This window comes from Odocoileus virginianus, chromosome 18 (assembly GCF_023699985.2).
Source record: "Odocoileus virginianus isolate 20LAN1187 ecotype Illinois chromosome 18, Ovbor_1.2, whole genome shotgun sequence".
NCBI lineage: Eukaryota > Metazoa > Chordata > Mammalia > Artiodactyla > Cervidae > Odocoileus > Odocoileus virginianus.
The window spans coordinates 8495188-8511544 of NC_069691.1; the positions used below are offsets into that span (position 1 = coordinate 8495188).

A 16357-nucleotide genomic window follows, 5' to 3' on the forward strand; every position below is an offset into this window, starting at 1 on the left:
GTACATATGGTAGGCAATGAATACATTTGTTGATTTAATGAACTAAGACTTTGTAACACGATTCACATTTAGTTGAATATTTTAGCATATTTGCTTGTAGAATATGGTCACAACTTCAGTAGTTTCTACATGGATTTTGTTCGCGTGATTTAGGTTATGTGACTATTTGCTTGGCAAATGCTTTCCAGATACATATGCAAAGGTTTCTGAATAGATCTGGGCTCAGACTTGAAAATTTCCTGTTTCCTTATTGACACTCATATACGACTTTATCACTGTAGAGTGTTGGTTTTCCTTACTTCCCAATTTATTCCCAGTGCTTGAAGGAACATCCTCTTGATTTGTCTAATCCATTCAAATATCTACTAAATGCCAAGGACTGTCCCTGATGCTAGGCATACAGGGGGTGATAAAAGAGACTTTTATTGTTCCACAATGTGTTGAAACAATTTAATTCCATTCATCCAAAAATAGGTCAATTCAGTAAAAATGGAGCACCTGATAGGGTAAGAACCCAGGCTGGGAGACATTTTAAAAAATCTTAGATCTTCGGCCAGGAAACCAGACACTTACTTGAAGATTCCTGACTTTAACTTGATTTTCTAATGTTTTCTATCTCTCTGCAACTCATGTATAGACATATTTAGAGGATGCAAACTTATAATTCTTTTCCCTTGATGCCATTTAAAATTTTGGCATGTTGAATTTCAGTGTTTAATTAGTCAGTTAATTTTAAATTTTAATTTCACAGCATCCACATAAGGGGGTGAAGCTGGTGAAGCTTGTCCTTTCTGCTTTCCTAGCCAAGGTGAAATTTAATTACAGTCGACTCTTCTGCAGGTTATGCATCCTTGAATTCAACTAAGGGTAACTGCATTTTCTAGGCCAAATATCTTTTAAGCGGGAAGTCTAAAATATAGATCGTAGTCCAGAGGACTTGTTTGATCTAAGTCATGGTATGTGTGTGTCTAGGGGTGCAGGTAATGGCAAATGAACAGAGGCAGTCACACACCTGTCATCTGACAATCCTATATGCACTCTTGACCTGCAGTAATAGTAGAATCATGCCCTTATTTTACATTCTGGGTCAACAGGTTGCACCAGAGACTTCTCAGAAACAACATAAAATGTGAAAACCAGATTCCTTTCTTAAGATACAATTTCCTCTCAGGCTCCATTAAGGCAGAAAGCAGTATGAGTTACACCTCTTGTAGCCATTAGATCAAATACAATTTGAACGAGCAAGCATTTTTTTGGCAGTCGCATGTTACAACAAAATATAAGCAAACCACATTTTAAAGTAAACTACCTCAATCGAAAGTGGAAAAACAAAATACCAGAATGGAATTTTGCTGTGGCGATCCTGGTTTTCTCATTTTTCTTTCATTCTTTCCTTTACCCTCATTTCACATTATTTTGCATTTTCTCAGAACTCATAATTCCATCTCGGTCTAGAATGGTGAAGTCGATTACTTGGCTGTTAAATATCGTGTGCCTTTTTCAAAAACGAGAGGAGAGCTTGTAAGAAGAAAACAAAAACAACTCCAATGGCATGAAAAGTTGGAAGCTAGCAGGAGGCTCTTGGAAACTGGGCCGCTTTATTTTTCTGCTCAGGATTTAGATTTCTGTCTCCAGGAACTTTTGTGGATAGTTTCACCTATTAAGTCTCCCTTGCCCCTCTGCGAGACAGTGACAATCCCGTGTCCTCCCTGGTCGCACCGCACGGTTGAGTGTGTATTATGTTCTACGACTCAGCTTGGATCAGACGGGACATACTTTTTCTAACCGAATGGCGTTTTAGAAATAGGCACAGGAAACAGCATTGAACTAGGCGAAGAGCCGCGCCACGGATCTGCTCCGCGCTGCCCCGGAGCGGCAGGCGGGAGGCGCCAGCGCCGAGGCTGCCTTCGGGGGAACCGGGCGGGTGTTCGCGGGGCGGCCGGTCCTGGGGGCTTACGGGGCCGATCCCCGCCTTCCCGGAGACGCCGCGGCCGCGTTCCGGAGGCAGTGGGCAGCCGGCTGGCGGAGGCCGCCATATTCCCGGTTTACCACGCCCGGGCGGCGGGCCGGTGGCGGCAGGTTGGCGGCGGCCCCGGCGACCCGGCCCCGCCTCCCGCCGGGGGCGGCCGTGACCGCTGAGCCCGCGGGCCCGACCGAGGGCGCGGGAGCGGGAGGCGTCCGCAGCGCCCGAGGGGGCCGGCCCAGCGACGGAGCGGCGTGAGCCAAGCGAAAGCCGCACTGGGAGGCGCGCCGCGGCGGCTGCGAGCCCAGGAAAGCCTTCCAGGAGGGGCCGGGCGGCACCGCCTCCCGCTCCCCTCCTCCCGCGCCCGTCCCCTCCCTCCACCTCCTCCCTCCGCCGCCGCCGCCTCCCTCCCGGATCTGTGCTCCAGTTCAGAGAAAGAAGAAAATGTGTGTGTGTGGCGAGGGGGAGGGCGAGCTCTGAGCAGCCGCTCTGCGCCTGGCAATCGGGGCCGGGGGTGGGCGTCTGGCGGAGGCGGAGGAGCGCGCGGCGGCCGGGCGGGCGGGCCGGCGAGCCGGGTTTGCGCGCGAGCCGGGCGGTGGGCGCGGGCAGGGCCGAGGGCGCCCGGGAGCCGTGTCAGGCGGCAGCCAGGAGCCGGCGCGCCAGGCGCGGGGAGCCGTCGGCGACCGCTCGCTGCGGGGACGCCCCGGTGGATGTGCTCTCGCCGCCGGGCGCACGGCTTAGGGGAGCCTCGGCGGCGGCGGCGGCGGCGGCGGCGCGGGGGGCGAGGCGGGCCGCCTGTTCCCCGGGAAGGAGGCGCGGGCGTCTGAGCGAGGCCGGGCGCGGCGGCCTTCCCTAGCGCGCCCCCCGAGCCAGCGCCCGCGGCCGCCTCCCGCGCCGGCCTCGCTCGTCCCGGCAGCCCGAGCCGCCACCACCCGCCGCACCCCCGGCCCACCTGGTGGCCCCGGCCCTGGCCGCGGCCCCCGCGGCGGTTCCCCGAGCTCGTCGTCCCGGACGCGCGCCCGGGCGGCGGGGGCTCGGCGGCCACCGCTGCCTCGGGGGGGCGAGGGCGGGAGGGTGTGTGTGCGCGCGTGTGAGCAGGGGGTGCCGGCGGGGCTGCAGCGGAGGCACTTTGGAAGAATGACTCTGGAGTCCATCATGGCGTGCTGCCTGAGCGAGGAGGCCAAGGAAGCCCGGCGGATCAACGACGAGATTGAGCGGCAGCTCCGCAGGGACAAGAGGGACGCCCGCCGGGAGCTCAAGCTGCTGCTGCTCGGTGAGTGCCGCCGCGGCCGGACGCAGCGGGCCCTCCCGCCGGGCCTCTGCGCCCCCCGCCCACCATCCCCAGCCCCGGGACTGCGGCCCCGGCCCCCGGGCGCGGGCGGCTCGCCCCTGCCCTCCCCGGGCGCGGCCCCGGCCACTACCCGCACCCTGAAGGGCGCGCGCGCGCGTGCAGACACAGGCGCGCGCAGAGGGGTCGCGGCTGCCAGCCCGGGGCCTCCGCTCGTCCCTCGCGGTCGCCCTGAGGGCTGTGCACTCGGGGTGCGGGTTTGTCCGCTGTGCATCTGCTGAATGGCACATCGCTTCGGGGAGACGCGGGTGGGAAGGTGGGCAGGAGGACTGAACTTACAGTGTCGAGGCCGCGGCGCCCCGTGGGGCGGCGGAGCGGAGAACTGTGTGTGCGTGTGGCCTTAGGTGTCAAGCGGAGCCAGGGCGTGCGGCGGGGTGGCCTGTGTGCCTCCTTTATCCGTGCTTTTAGGGGTCGGGAGCGAATGGTGGAACGGTGGGCAGACTCGCGACTGGATTCTCCAAGCAGTGATGATGAGGGAGCCGAGTGGTTGGCTCTCTGAAGAAAGGGGGCCAACATATTCCGGGAGCGGGGAGGTGAGCATATTTATGTGTCACACGAGCGCGGTTCTCTAGCCACCAGAACACCGACGGAGGGACCCAGAAGAGTTTCTTAATGGTGACAGGCGGGTTTCTTGTCTCCACCATCCCTTCCAGATAAAAGATGAGGGATACGGGAGGGTTGTGCTGTGTGGTTGTTGACAGCGATGGGTATCTTTTGTTTAATGTGGCAACCCAGATGTAGGCCTGAATTCACAATAGTTGCCAGTACAGCCTCTCAATTACTCTCGGAAACAAATAGAAACCTTTTGTTTAAAAGGGACAGCATTTTAGTATCTTTGGAATCTGGGCTAGAAGGAAAACGGGAAGTGAACAGCAAAAAAATGTCCCTTTAATCTCTAAAAAATAACCCACTATTCTGCCTTCACATTAAGTTAGCAAGAAAATGCCATTTCTCCACTAGGAATTTTATTGATTATTATCTCTGGGAGAATGTTCAGAATCAACATTCAGGCCAGCACGACGTAACTCTGAGCTATTGTGTTAGGAAGAACAGCTTTGCAGTAACAGGCCTGAAAAATGTCTGCACTCGTGTTCTGGATATTTGCGTGTATAATAAATAGGTTTCTCAGACATTTCTGGAAGAAGAGAATAATGTCAATTCTGATTTGAGAAGCATGCATTTTCCTTCTTATCTTGAGCATTCCGTCTCCAGGTTCAAGGGACCAATTGCCTTTGGGAGGGAACTGCTTATGTACTGGATCCTTTGCAAGAAGGAACAAAACATAATGATCAGGAATTGTTACAAATGGTTAATTCACATGCCATGCTTCATGTCTTCAGTCTGAAACCAGATTAGATAAATGTGCACATGTTTATAAAGAACAGAAGGCAAACCCTGGATGAAAGGGGCGGGCTTTAGGGAATGAAGCCAGGGAAGGGGGAAACTGCTATTGCAAAAGGAAGATCTTTTTATTTTTTTATGTTTATTCTCATTTTGAGCTACTTCTCATGGCTGAAAAGGTGAATATTTTCTGAATTCTCAAGATTGAGAAGAAACTAGAGTGGGTCGGAGACACGAATGGAGTTTAAGTGCATGATTAAGGGAAAAAGCATGTGTTTTAGAGAGACTTGAGGATGGTTTTTCTTTTGCCCTGTGTAGAGTCTTTATTTGTTTGTTTGGCTGTGAGTAGGGCGTTTGAGGTCTCTCAGGCCAACCCCATTGCCTGAAATGTGGCAGCCCTGGGTTCCTAGCAGCTGAATTAGAGCTCAGGGAATTTGTCTGTCTGAGGGCCTGGGTTTGAATGTCTAGAAGGAGGACTTTGGGGGAAATACCCATAGATGGGTGCTTAGTTACATACTGTGGACTTAAGTAACATATTGTGCTTTTAAAAATGAACTTGGAGATAATTTTATAAGGACAAAAACTAAAGTAAAACAATTTTACCACTGAAGTGGTAGTGTGGAGAACTTTTTTTCTCCCCTTCTTATTAGATTTTTGACTAAGGTTTAGTAGAGCCTCACCCCTGCCCACTAATATGGCCTATTAGAAGTGGTAGAAAAATAGGGCATCAGTTTAGCACCTACATTTATTAGCACTTTAAAACCATACAGCTTTTTGTTAGAAACCCAATCCCTAGACATCACATAAGATTTACTCCAGCTTCATGTTCTGGGGATGTTGCTTTTGTAGCATAACTACTGCAGTACCTATACTATGTAGTCAGTGCTGTCTACTCACTGTAGATTTGTGTGTGTGCTCGTGGTTTTTGAATGGAGAGGAGTGATGCAGTGATGGTTGGTTTGAATCCGGGAGGGTATCAGGAGGAGTTCCTTTTGAGGAATGCCTGATGAGCTGCTTTGACGAGTGCACTGAATCTTCATTCATGTAAATGAGGCCCTTCAAAAGATGCACCAATATTTTTAACTACTTTATTTAAATTAAGGGATCACCACTGTATTTAAATGAAATTTAGTGTAAAATTATTTTCAAAGTAAATTTTAGTTCAAAGCATGACGCCATTTTAAGGAAAATGGGTGTATTTGGCAGGAGCCCCTTGTTAATTCACATCATTAGCTGATTTTACATTGTGAAGAAATTAGAGAAAATAGTGGTTACCTGCCTAGATGAAAGCATGGCAGTGAAATTTGGGCTGCCTTGATACATAACCAGCAATTATGCCAATATGTTTCAAAGTCTATGATACTTACTTATTTTGATGCTTATTTTTAAAAAAGTGAACTCAGAAACCTACTGTCATAAAATATATTAAATTTTGAATTGTTTTCTTTATTCATTTTCTGAATTCATTTATGTTGGTATTTATTTTCTTAGACACCTCAAAGAAAACTGTTTGTAGTCTACATAGATATACAAGAGAATATTTTAATCTGAAGTTTTTATATACTTCCTAGATGTAATATACATTGCTTCCTTTAATTAATATTTATGAATATTAACTAAATATTTCTATTGGTGGTACATAGGTCACACTTTAATATAATCTGTCTTTAAGTCTTTATAAAGCAAGTACCATTGAATACATGCTTCTAGTCAATGATATTCTTCTGAAAATTTCAGCTTTTTAAAGATACATTTTAAAAAAAAAAAATAAAGATACATTTTTTTCCTCCTCTTTAACATGTTCTTTTACATGTTTTAAACTATTTACTCTTCAGATCTTAATCATCAATAGAAAGATTTAGCAAAATAGATTTTGCTGTTTTTTTTTTTTTTTTATTGATTGGATTCCACTTACCGAAGAGTCAAAGTTTAGGCCACTTTTAGGTGAAAGAATATATGTTCTTGCTCTTCTAACTGAATTACAAATGTGGTTGGAAATTTTCTTCCTATTCTAGACTGGAAGCTTGGGAGGGTAGGGACAGATTCTCTGTTGCATGCTGTAAAATCCCAGCTTCTAGCATAATCTAACTCATAGAGTGCTCTCAGTAAGTGTTTATTGAATAAGTAAGCTTCTGTATAACCTTCCTAATAGAAATTGGGACCATAAAACAATGAAGACATTACAGAGACATGGAGAAATGTAGAGTTTTTATTCTGTGGCAGAGGAAATCTTGACCTTTGAAAATAACTATAACTCTCTGAGCGAATTGACTACAAATTAGTTTCGGGATCGGAAGTGTTAATGTAAGATGTTTTATTGCATAGTGCACCAGTGTATTACAGTTCTGTGCTGGTTGCATTTGGAATGATAACAATCGTGTTTAAAATATGAAAGTTTAAAGGAAAGGAAAATCATACCATGTCTTGATTACTTTTTTTTGTATAGAAGCTAGCTTAACCCTCTCATCTTTATGCCATCTACTTTTCTCCGTGACACACCAGAGTGAATTTTTAAATTCTTTAGTGCACAGGTGGTGACTGAAGAGATTTTTACAACTTACCTATATATAATTACGTGAGAAGAACCACAGCGGTTAACTTTTAGGAGTTATAGAAAGAATGATTTTAATTTGAGCAATATACATTTGTACTGAAAACTGAACAGTTCCAGAGCAGGAAGGTACCTGGAAGGTGGGGAGTGTTCTGACAAATATAGAGTATGTGGAGAGTTCATTCATCCAGGTCTGGGTTAAAAACACCCGCCCCACCACCCCTCTGCAGAGCTCACTGGCGCACGGATGGGGGTGTTTATTGCCCGAGTTAACCTAGAGGTTACTGGCTGTCTAGGATGGCTACTCAGAATTGCAGAATGAAAGCTTCCTTCTTAGCAGCCCTAATAACAGAATCTCCCTGGAAATACCATAATATGGTGATTATGAGGCTGCTTTAAGATCAACCCATTTTATTTTTACTACTCTTTTAGCTTCCAAGTGTTGAATATGTTTCTAAACATCAGGATTTGTTTGAATGCATTTCCTCTTTTTTTCTTTCCATATTTTGTTTTTTCTGGAAACAAAGTATTTATAGTTTGTATCTGAAGAGTGAAATGGCAGCTCCCTCATAAAAATCAAAACTGGAGCTCTGACCAAATAACAAAGCCTTCAGAGTAAGATTTTTGCATTGAGCCATGTAGATTCATTGTCTGGATCTACCATATAACTGCCAGTCTCATACTTATGTATTAATGTATTATTTCTTCATATGGGAATTTTGGGGGCAAATTACAACCCTACTGAGCAATGAAGTTATCTAGTATATATCTATTCAAATATTTTTAGGTAAACTTAGGAAGGAGAATCAGAAGAATAATTTAGTAGCCATTTTGTTACAAATAAATTTTATAGCCTCTTTTTCATTAAAGAAGTCAAACAACCCAGCTGCACTTTATACGAGATGGCTTATGTTCAATTTTCAGAGATGCCTATTAAATATAGTTATGATTTTTATTACAGATGAATTTTTAAGGACCTTAAACAGATTTTGCAGTTGTGAGACTGCGTGCTATGCTAAACTTAGCAGTTAAAAGGAACACATTTTTCTTCATGCTCCAGGCAAACTTATACTTGAAACGAACAAGATTTGCCAAGGATGATTTCGATTCCAGCATTCATATTAGTTTTTCTTTTAAGGGGAGGTTATTAGTTCTTTTGGTATTAATGGACGTGTGGATTGAGTGTTGCAGAGGAAAAATACGAGAGCTCAAAGGGTACATCTTGAAAGAGAGAGAAGCCATTTTAAGAAGGTTAGGATTGCTTTCTCCCTGGGAAGGTGGAGAGAATCTGTTTTCTCCAGACTCTCTTTTGGGTTGAGGGAAATGCAAGTATTTGTAACAAGAAATTTTAAGTCTAGTTTTCTGGTTGAAGGGGGAGGGCAGTGACTTTTCAAAGGGAAACTTTTGTAATAGCTTTAAAGCAATGTTATGATCTCTGCAGAATTAATCCTAGGGAAGTGTGAAATAGTAATAGAAGGAAAAATGTGTGATTGTTGGTAATTAAATCTGTGGCAGTAACTGACTACAGTAAACAGTGAATGTTTTCTCGTTCTGCCGAATGGAGTAACATTAAAGAAAGAGCTATTCTCAGACCCAAACACTGTTTTGTGTGAACAGCTGTTACTAATAAAATTATAGGCAGTTGTTTGACAATCACCTATGATTTGTTACCTTACCGATACATAAAAACCTGTCTGATTTCTTATCTGCCATGTAATAAAAAGGAAAAAAAAAGGACCTAAATATTCTGTCATAAATGAGTTCATAAATCTTAGGTGGTCATGAATCTGGGCTTTATAAACAAAATAAATATCCATATCACAGTGTTGAGAACCAAAGACTGAATTTGCTAAATAGCTCTGGGGTTGACCTTTATACCTAGGCATAATTGCTGAAATCAGTGCAGAGTATTTTGTTAAGAGCCTAAGATTTCAATTTGAAGAACAAAATTAGTATTATTTAAAAATAGAGTTATCAAGATTTTCAAATTCATTTATGTAACAAACACTTGCCAGTTTTGGGAAAACAAACATTTCCTCTAAAATTTCTTTTTTTTTTTTTAACTAGATGTACCATAAAAAAGAACAGTTGCATACGGAATGCTGGTCAAGTGAACAGATATTAAGCACCTACTGTGTATAAAATAATGTGCTGTGTGAGACACACCCTTGTTTCTTATTTGCCGGCAGGAAAGACTGCAAGCAGTTTTCACAGTCCTTGTTGTTCTACAGTTGACGCCCGCAGCCTGACATGTCCTTCTGGGTGTTATCCTTCCCGGTGCTGGCTTTTTGATTGGCTGTTAATACAAAGAAAAAGACAAAATAATCTGAAGGCCATTCTAGAAACTTCCCGGGGATTACACAACTGGGGAAGCAGATGGTCTTGAGACTTTGAACGTCTGAGTGATATATATTATTTCCTTGGAGCCGGCGTATCTTCTTTTTTTTTTTTTTTTTTTTGCCTTTAACTGTGAGAAGCTGTTAGTGACCACTTGCCCTGTGTTTCTAGCTCAAGTGGGAGCTGTATGTGTTTCTAAGATGCTCAGTCGTGGCCGACTCTTTGTGACCCCGTGGACTGTAGCCCCCCAGGCAAGAATCCTGGAGTGGGCAGTCATTTCCTTCCTCGGGATCTTCCCGACCCAGGGATCTAACCTGGTCTCCTGGGTTGCAGGCAGGTCCTTTACCGTCTTAGCCACCAAGGAAGCTACAGGAGGACAAAGATAGTGGCCCATGTTTCTTGGGAACTCTGTGAATCACCTTCTCTTGCTAGGTTTACAGTCATTCTGGGATAACCGGGGACTCAGGATCTGGGAACTTGTGGATGTAGGACGATGGGGGCAGGGTGGGCAGCTGCGTTCCCAGAAGCAAGCAGAGCAATTGGAGGCAGTGAATTTAAACGTCTTGCTTTCTTCTAATGGGTATCATTGATTTGTTCTCCATTTACCACACCTCTTTGTCCTTTTGTGGGCCACTTGGGGCGTGGTAAAAGAAACTGTGTTTTAAAGTCAAAGTCAGTTTTGTCTCTAAGCCTGCTTCTCATTCATTGTCTCAGGAAAATGATTCAGTTGAACATTTTCATAATTGTTGCAGGTTGAAAAGTCGATCGTAGTCTATCCAGCAATTTGAATGGAAAACTGTTACATGGGTCCTTTGAAATTTGAAAATCCTACACACCTTTATTAGAGAATTAATTTTGGATTGTGAGCAGTTTGACTGCTTTGAAAACAAAATAGTTTTTTCAAAGAAGTGTGTGATGGATTGTGGTGTGGTCGGAACCAGAATGTTTTTAATGCTATTATATTTCTCACACTTCACAGAAGGGAACAATAATTGATCCACAAATTAAAGAAAAAGAATTAGAGTGAGACTTTTTGTCTGTGTTGCAGGAAGTAGATAGTGATGTTTAGAAACATGTTCATGTATATTTCTGAGAGACAGCCTCATGTTTTTTTCCTCCCTTTGGAGAACTGAAATCGTGAATTAATTGCCTTTTTCCAAAATTTGACAACGCCCCCCCTTTTTTTTTCAATCATCATCACTTTGTAAATAATTGAAGGAGAGTTTTTATTTTGCTTCTTTTATGGTTTTAAAGACTTTTTTTCATGGTTTTCATTTTTACTTTACGTCTTTTACATTTCTGTTTGATGAAGAGGTGGCGGGGTGATTGGTGGCTTTTTCCATGTATTTCCTGGTGACTGCAGCTGAGCAGTTGTTTCTAGAGAGAAATGCAGCAGTCTCATCCACCCATTACTCAGTCTTCCAGCTTTTTGCTGCAGGCCCCACGAAAGAGCCTTCCATGGTATCCCACCCACCCATTTACTCTTATCACAGCGTCCTTAACCAAACGCAAGGAGGGACTCCTTAGATTCTCTGGTGGGTGCATTTCTTTAAGATTTAGGGAACTTCCAAGTTGGTGCTTCTTTCAAACATCATGTGGCTGTGAGCTGGTGAGAGGGGAAGTTGGGTGCTCTAATGCATTAAAAGACACTTGCGAATGTGCTTTTAGGAGATGATTAACTTTCTGCAGCAACGCTGTGGTCTGCAAAACAAAAGACGTTATCAAACAAAATGTAAAATTCTCCTTCCTTTTCCAGAGGGCGTGCACTTGATATTGGTGCGGGTTACCAGCAGAAAGCTAGCCCCGAGCTGGATATCTATCACAGGCTACCTGGTTTCAAAATAGGATGCAGTGTGTGTGCTAGAAGGGGAGAAGGAGCTGGGGTCCTGTGTTGGGTAATAGTGCATCTTCCGCATTTGTTGATTTGAATGTCTTCACCTCACTTACTTGAGAGCTTTAAAACATCTCTTTCTGTGTTTCTTTCCCCATCGGGACAGTGGCTTGAGCAGCAGCCTTTGCTTTCATTATACCCAGTCAGTCTGAGTAGCTTTTTGTTTTATTTATTTTTTAAGGTAGAGATGCAATGAAATTTTCTTGCCATGTGAACTGATATTTTAAGATCTACACTTTACAGAGCTCCTTCGTTATATTACAGGTTCTTTCTGCAGATGGCAAACGCAATTTTCCTCTTGTCCTAAAGAGCTGACCCATTTCCTTTGACTTGTTCTAATAATATAGGATGACTTTAATTCTTGTTCCTGGTTTGCCCTTAAAAGAATGCTGGGATACTTGTTAAGATTTTAACTCTCGTTTCTCTCTGACTCTTGCTGAATACCGGTAAATAATGCAAAAACAATGGCACCCTGGCTTTGTAAGAGTTTATTTGAGCAAACTGGCTCTGCACGTTGCTGCAGTCATGATTGTCTTTTTAAAGCCCGTAAGGCCTTCGGGAACTCCTACCCTACCTCTCTGAACTAACCCAAGGGTGTTTTGTTCCTTTGTTTCTATACCGTTTCTATAGAAACCCACAGAACGCAGAGATTGGACCATATCTAAGGGCTGTTTGAACTTCGAAGCTTTCTTTGCTTCCCCTCTGCTGCTTTGGCATCTCGGCCACTTGGCAGCCCCTCTCTCACCCCTGGACACGGCTCCTGAGACCCGCCTCCCAGGAGTGATCAGCAGGTCAGGTGGGCTCCTCCTGGCCTCTGTCCCCCTCCTGTCTCTTCCCCACAGGCAGGCACAGACGGCTTGGAGAGTTCTGGGCCAGAGCTGTGAGGCGGCGTTAGCGAGGCTGCCGGGAGCTGCCCTGGTGCTGCCTGGCAGACTGCTGATAGTTTCCCTGCCTCCTGGGGGGGTGGTATCAGAAGCCTCCTGTCGTATCAGCATGGGTCTCTTGCTTCCTGTAGGAAAGGCGACCTCCTGGGAGACACGGAGGCTCGGTGCTCCGGAGCGGCCCTGCTCAGGCCTGTGTGTGTTCTTAGATACTCTCAGGACTCACTCCTCCTCCTCCTTCTTCACTGACCTTTAAGTCATGCTTTTCACTTGCTTGCAAGGAATCTCTGCTGCCCAAGTGCGTTTCTGCCCTTTTGCAGTGACAGCAGGTTGGCTCTTTGACCCCGGGCACTGGGAGCGCCTCACACACCTTAGTGGAGCATGTTGGGGGATGCTCTGTATCTGGAGCCAGTGGGTCCTTTTTCCAGGGCTTTCTAGGAAAGATTTAGAGTTAACCCTTGGGTGGACCACCTGTGTCCTTTTCTTCTTCCATTATGGTGCCCATTTTTTTCCTTGGGGCTTTCATTGAAACCAGAAGAATAGATAAGGGTTGATACATTCATACCATGAAGTAAGGCATTTCCTATGTTTTTGAAATGTATTTGTATGTGTGTATGCTTGCACACACACATTTCTGTGGCCTCTGCACTGCACATAATTGTCATGACCATGATCAGAGAAACTTGCTGTGTCTGCAGTCTGAAGAAAGGGCTGTGTGACCGAAGAAGGAACAGCTGGACTCAAACTCTAGCTTTGCAGAAGCATTGTTACAAGAGCCCAGACCCACTGGAGGTGCCAGGCGGCCTCTTTGCATTCCTTGACCCTACTTTCCTCCTGGCCCACGGCTGTCTCATTATCTTATCAGCTCCAGGCTCACTTACCTTGATTTCAGATTTGGAATGGGACAGGTGCGGGGAAACAGGAGAACAGCTGCAGGTGAGGGAGCGTGATGGGGGATACTGAGAGGCTTGGCAGGGCAGAGGATATTGCTGCTTGTAGGGGCGGGGTAGCAGGTGTTCCTTAAGCTCGGGAGGAGAGGGAGGAGAGCAGGGAAGGGGGGCTCTGCGCTGTGCCTTGACTTGGCCTCACCAGTCAGGCCAAGCCTGGCCAGCGCAGCTTCCACTTCTGGGCTCCACTCACTCAGTTCCCTACCGAGCTTCTGCACTGTCATCACATCCACCATCCCCTTCCTATCCCAGATCATGGGTTGGGAGATGAGCATGTGTGGAAGTCTGGGTTGCATGGGAGATGTTTTTGTTGCATGCACTCTCTAGGTCCTTCTGCTTCCAGAGGCGGTTGGATAGCTGAGGTCAGACTGTGTTCTAGGAAAACCATTCACACGTTAAAAGGAAGGGTTAGAACCAGGCTCCTCCGAGTATTTTTGTTGTTGTGTTAGCTGGTTAAGGTGATAGAAATGCATCTATTACTGTATCAAGAACTCCGCTAATCTGGTAACGGGTTATTAGGATGTCTCTTGCTCAGGAAATCTGCTCGCTCAGTGGCTTGCTTCTCCTACAGTAGAGTGCCTTTTCTTGCCCGAGGCAGTAAGATAAATTGTACCATGAGATATTCTTGCCAGTGGATTCTTGCTCGGGTGGAGTGATGTAATATAGAAGTATTTGTAATTTTTAGCTGAGAAGGGCACCTGTGTGTTGGTTGTGTTCTCTTAGGAGCTGTTCACATTCTGGGCTGTCATATCCAAGTCCAGGGAGTAGATGATTCAGGGTGCCTAAAGTCTGTTTACAACCATCATGCAAAATGGGCTTCATTTGTCCATAATATAATTAAGTGGGTTTCTTGATTCAAAATGTAGGCAAATATATTTTGAATAATTTGAATAATTTTGAATAATTTGAGAGCAGAGCTAATGAATGCTGAAACAAAAAGATACTTGAAATCAGCCTCTATTTTTATTAGAGGCTGATCTAATTCTAATCATTCCCTGTGGATTAAGAGCTAATGAATTACCATAGTGTTGGCTTCTCTTGAGCCAACCTTGGGCCAGACATGGATTCTAGAGGTGGCAGGGCGTTGATGTGTTCGAGGAGTAATGAATGGGATAACCTCTGCACATCCTGTGACATGTTGAGTCACCATCTAAGATGTTGTCTGAAGCACATTAGAAATGACTAGAACATTTGGGGCACATGTCAACTCTTGTAATGAGGGGTCTCCTTGGTTTCCCATCTTCTGGTCAGAGGAGATACCTGTATCTTGCTTGATCAGTTTCAGAGAAATAATTTGTATTTCCCCATCCATATAATTCTTGACAAAGGATTGCATTTTAATGGAGGAAATCATTAGACTTCATTAATAGTTCTTCAGGGAAATCTTGACTCCAAATACATTTTCACAGAAGTCACCAGATACGTCGTTTGAGAAACACATTTTCTGTAGGGCTTTGCACTCCAGACCATGCTTATTATGGGAACAGGGATTCTTGTCCAGGGTTTTTCTAAATCCCTAGGGTCTATCTGAATTGCTACTCAAATTACAATGTATCTTTCCCAGAACTAAAGTGTTACGCATCACTAATACAGAATCATATCATCACACAGTGATTTATTTTTTCTGTTAAAAAATATTCTTTATATATCTTCAAACAGTAGGCTAGTGCCTGAATTTATATTGCTTTTTATTCTCCTTTTAGAATGAAATGATGAAAAGCATTTGAGATATACATCCTCTGATGATATGGTTGTTTAAGGTTTAATAATGAAACAAACTATTGTATTGAATAGACAGTCAAAGTTTGAGACAAGGAGTACTTTTCTTTCAAATAAGAATTTTCTTACATGATTAAGAATTACATTTTGTTATTTTCATGGCCTTTGAAATGACTTCATAATATTTTTTGTTGTTTTTCAGTGTTTTTGAACTTTTATGAATAATGCAGTATATTAGACAAAATATGAAAAATGTTTTAAAGTTTATTCATAAGTTTATCTAAATGTACCATTCTGATGCAAAAAAACATGATTTTTTTGTTTTTTATATATTCCTTTCTAGACTGTCTTATTTTTATGTTTCTTGTATGGATGTAATCACACTGTACAATTTAACGTGTTGTGTTTTCTGTGTGCCTATATAAACTTCATATTAACATTTAGAATTGGTGTATAATATTTTGTTAGAGGGTATATATTAATTTGCTTGCTTACTCTTTTTTTTTTTTTTTTTAAGCATTTAGATTTCTCCCAGTGTTTCAATTTTCTAATAACACTGTAATGAAGTTCTTGGCATAGATCGCATTTTTTAAAAACACACACAGTTGCACAGTTTTGTTAGAATAGATACATAGAACTGTTACTTGTAAGTTAGAGGATATGAAAAATTTTACAACTCTTGATTACATACACCTTAAACATATCCTGAAATGATTGTGTATAATTTGCAACATCATGAATGTTATAATAAGATTATAATAAATTAGTAGACATGCACTTAAGACATGTGCTTATTTGATCACTGGTAAGATTGACCATTTCCTGTATGTTTGTTTCTAGTTGAATTCCTTAGTTTGTAAGTTATCTCTTCATTTCCTCTGCCTGTTTGTGAACTCTGAGCTTACAATGAAATTAGCCTTTTCATGTTTACTGCAAATAACTTAATCCCCGTCTGTTGTTTTTCTTTTACTTTGTTTTGTATTCTTTAATACAGAAGTTTTTAATTACTTTGAAGCCAAATCTGGTGATTTTTTGCTATTCTCTTTTAAAATAAAAATCTTAATCTGGTTTAGATACTCCACAAAAACCAGATTTGCTGTTCTTGTTATGGATGAAACTCGATTGAATATAATGTTTACACATCACTGTTGTATGGTTCTTTTTCTTTCAAAATGAAAATGAAATGCGTACACATAAATTTACAACATCCCAAATTATACAACATAAGTTGTTCTGTATGTGCTTGGCTCTTTTCATCTAGAATATGTAATGGATATCTTGCCATTTAATATAAATCTTTCGTATCATATTTATAGCTTTTTAGTGTTGCAGTGTGTTTTTGTTACTGGTGCAGTGTATTAGGAGACATGCAGTGGTGT

At 43.5% G+C, this 16357-nt stretch overlaps 1 protein-coding gene across 2 annotated transcripts in view; it reads left to right on the top strand.

Moving 5' to 3' along the window:
* The first annotated feature begins 3014 nt into the window (after window positions 1-3014).
* LOC110145442 (guanine nucleotide-binding protein G(q) subunit alpha) overlaps window positions 3015-16357 on the top strand; it is a 303045-nt gene continuing 289702 nt past the window's right edge. Inside the window, exon 1 of one of the 2 annotated variants that reach the window (XM_070480317.1) lies at window positions 3015-3236. In XM_070480317.1, coding sequence (XP_070336418.1) covers window positions 3101-3236 — 136 coding nt within the window. In that variant the 5' untranslated portion in view covers window positions 3015-3100. Of the gene's footprint in view, window positions 3237-3621; window positions 3845-16357 lie in introns of those variants that run through there. The other variant, XM_070480318.1, reaches the window with a different exon arrangement.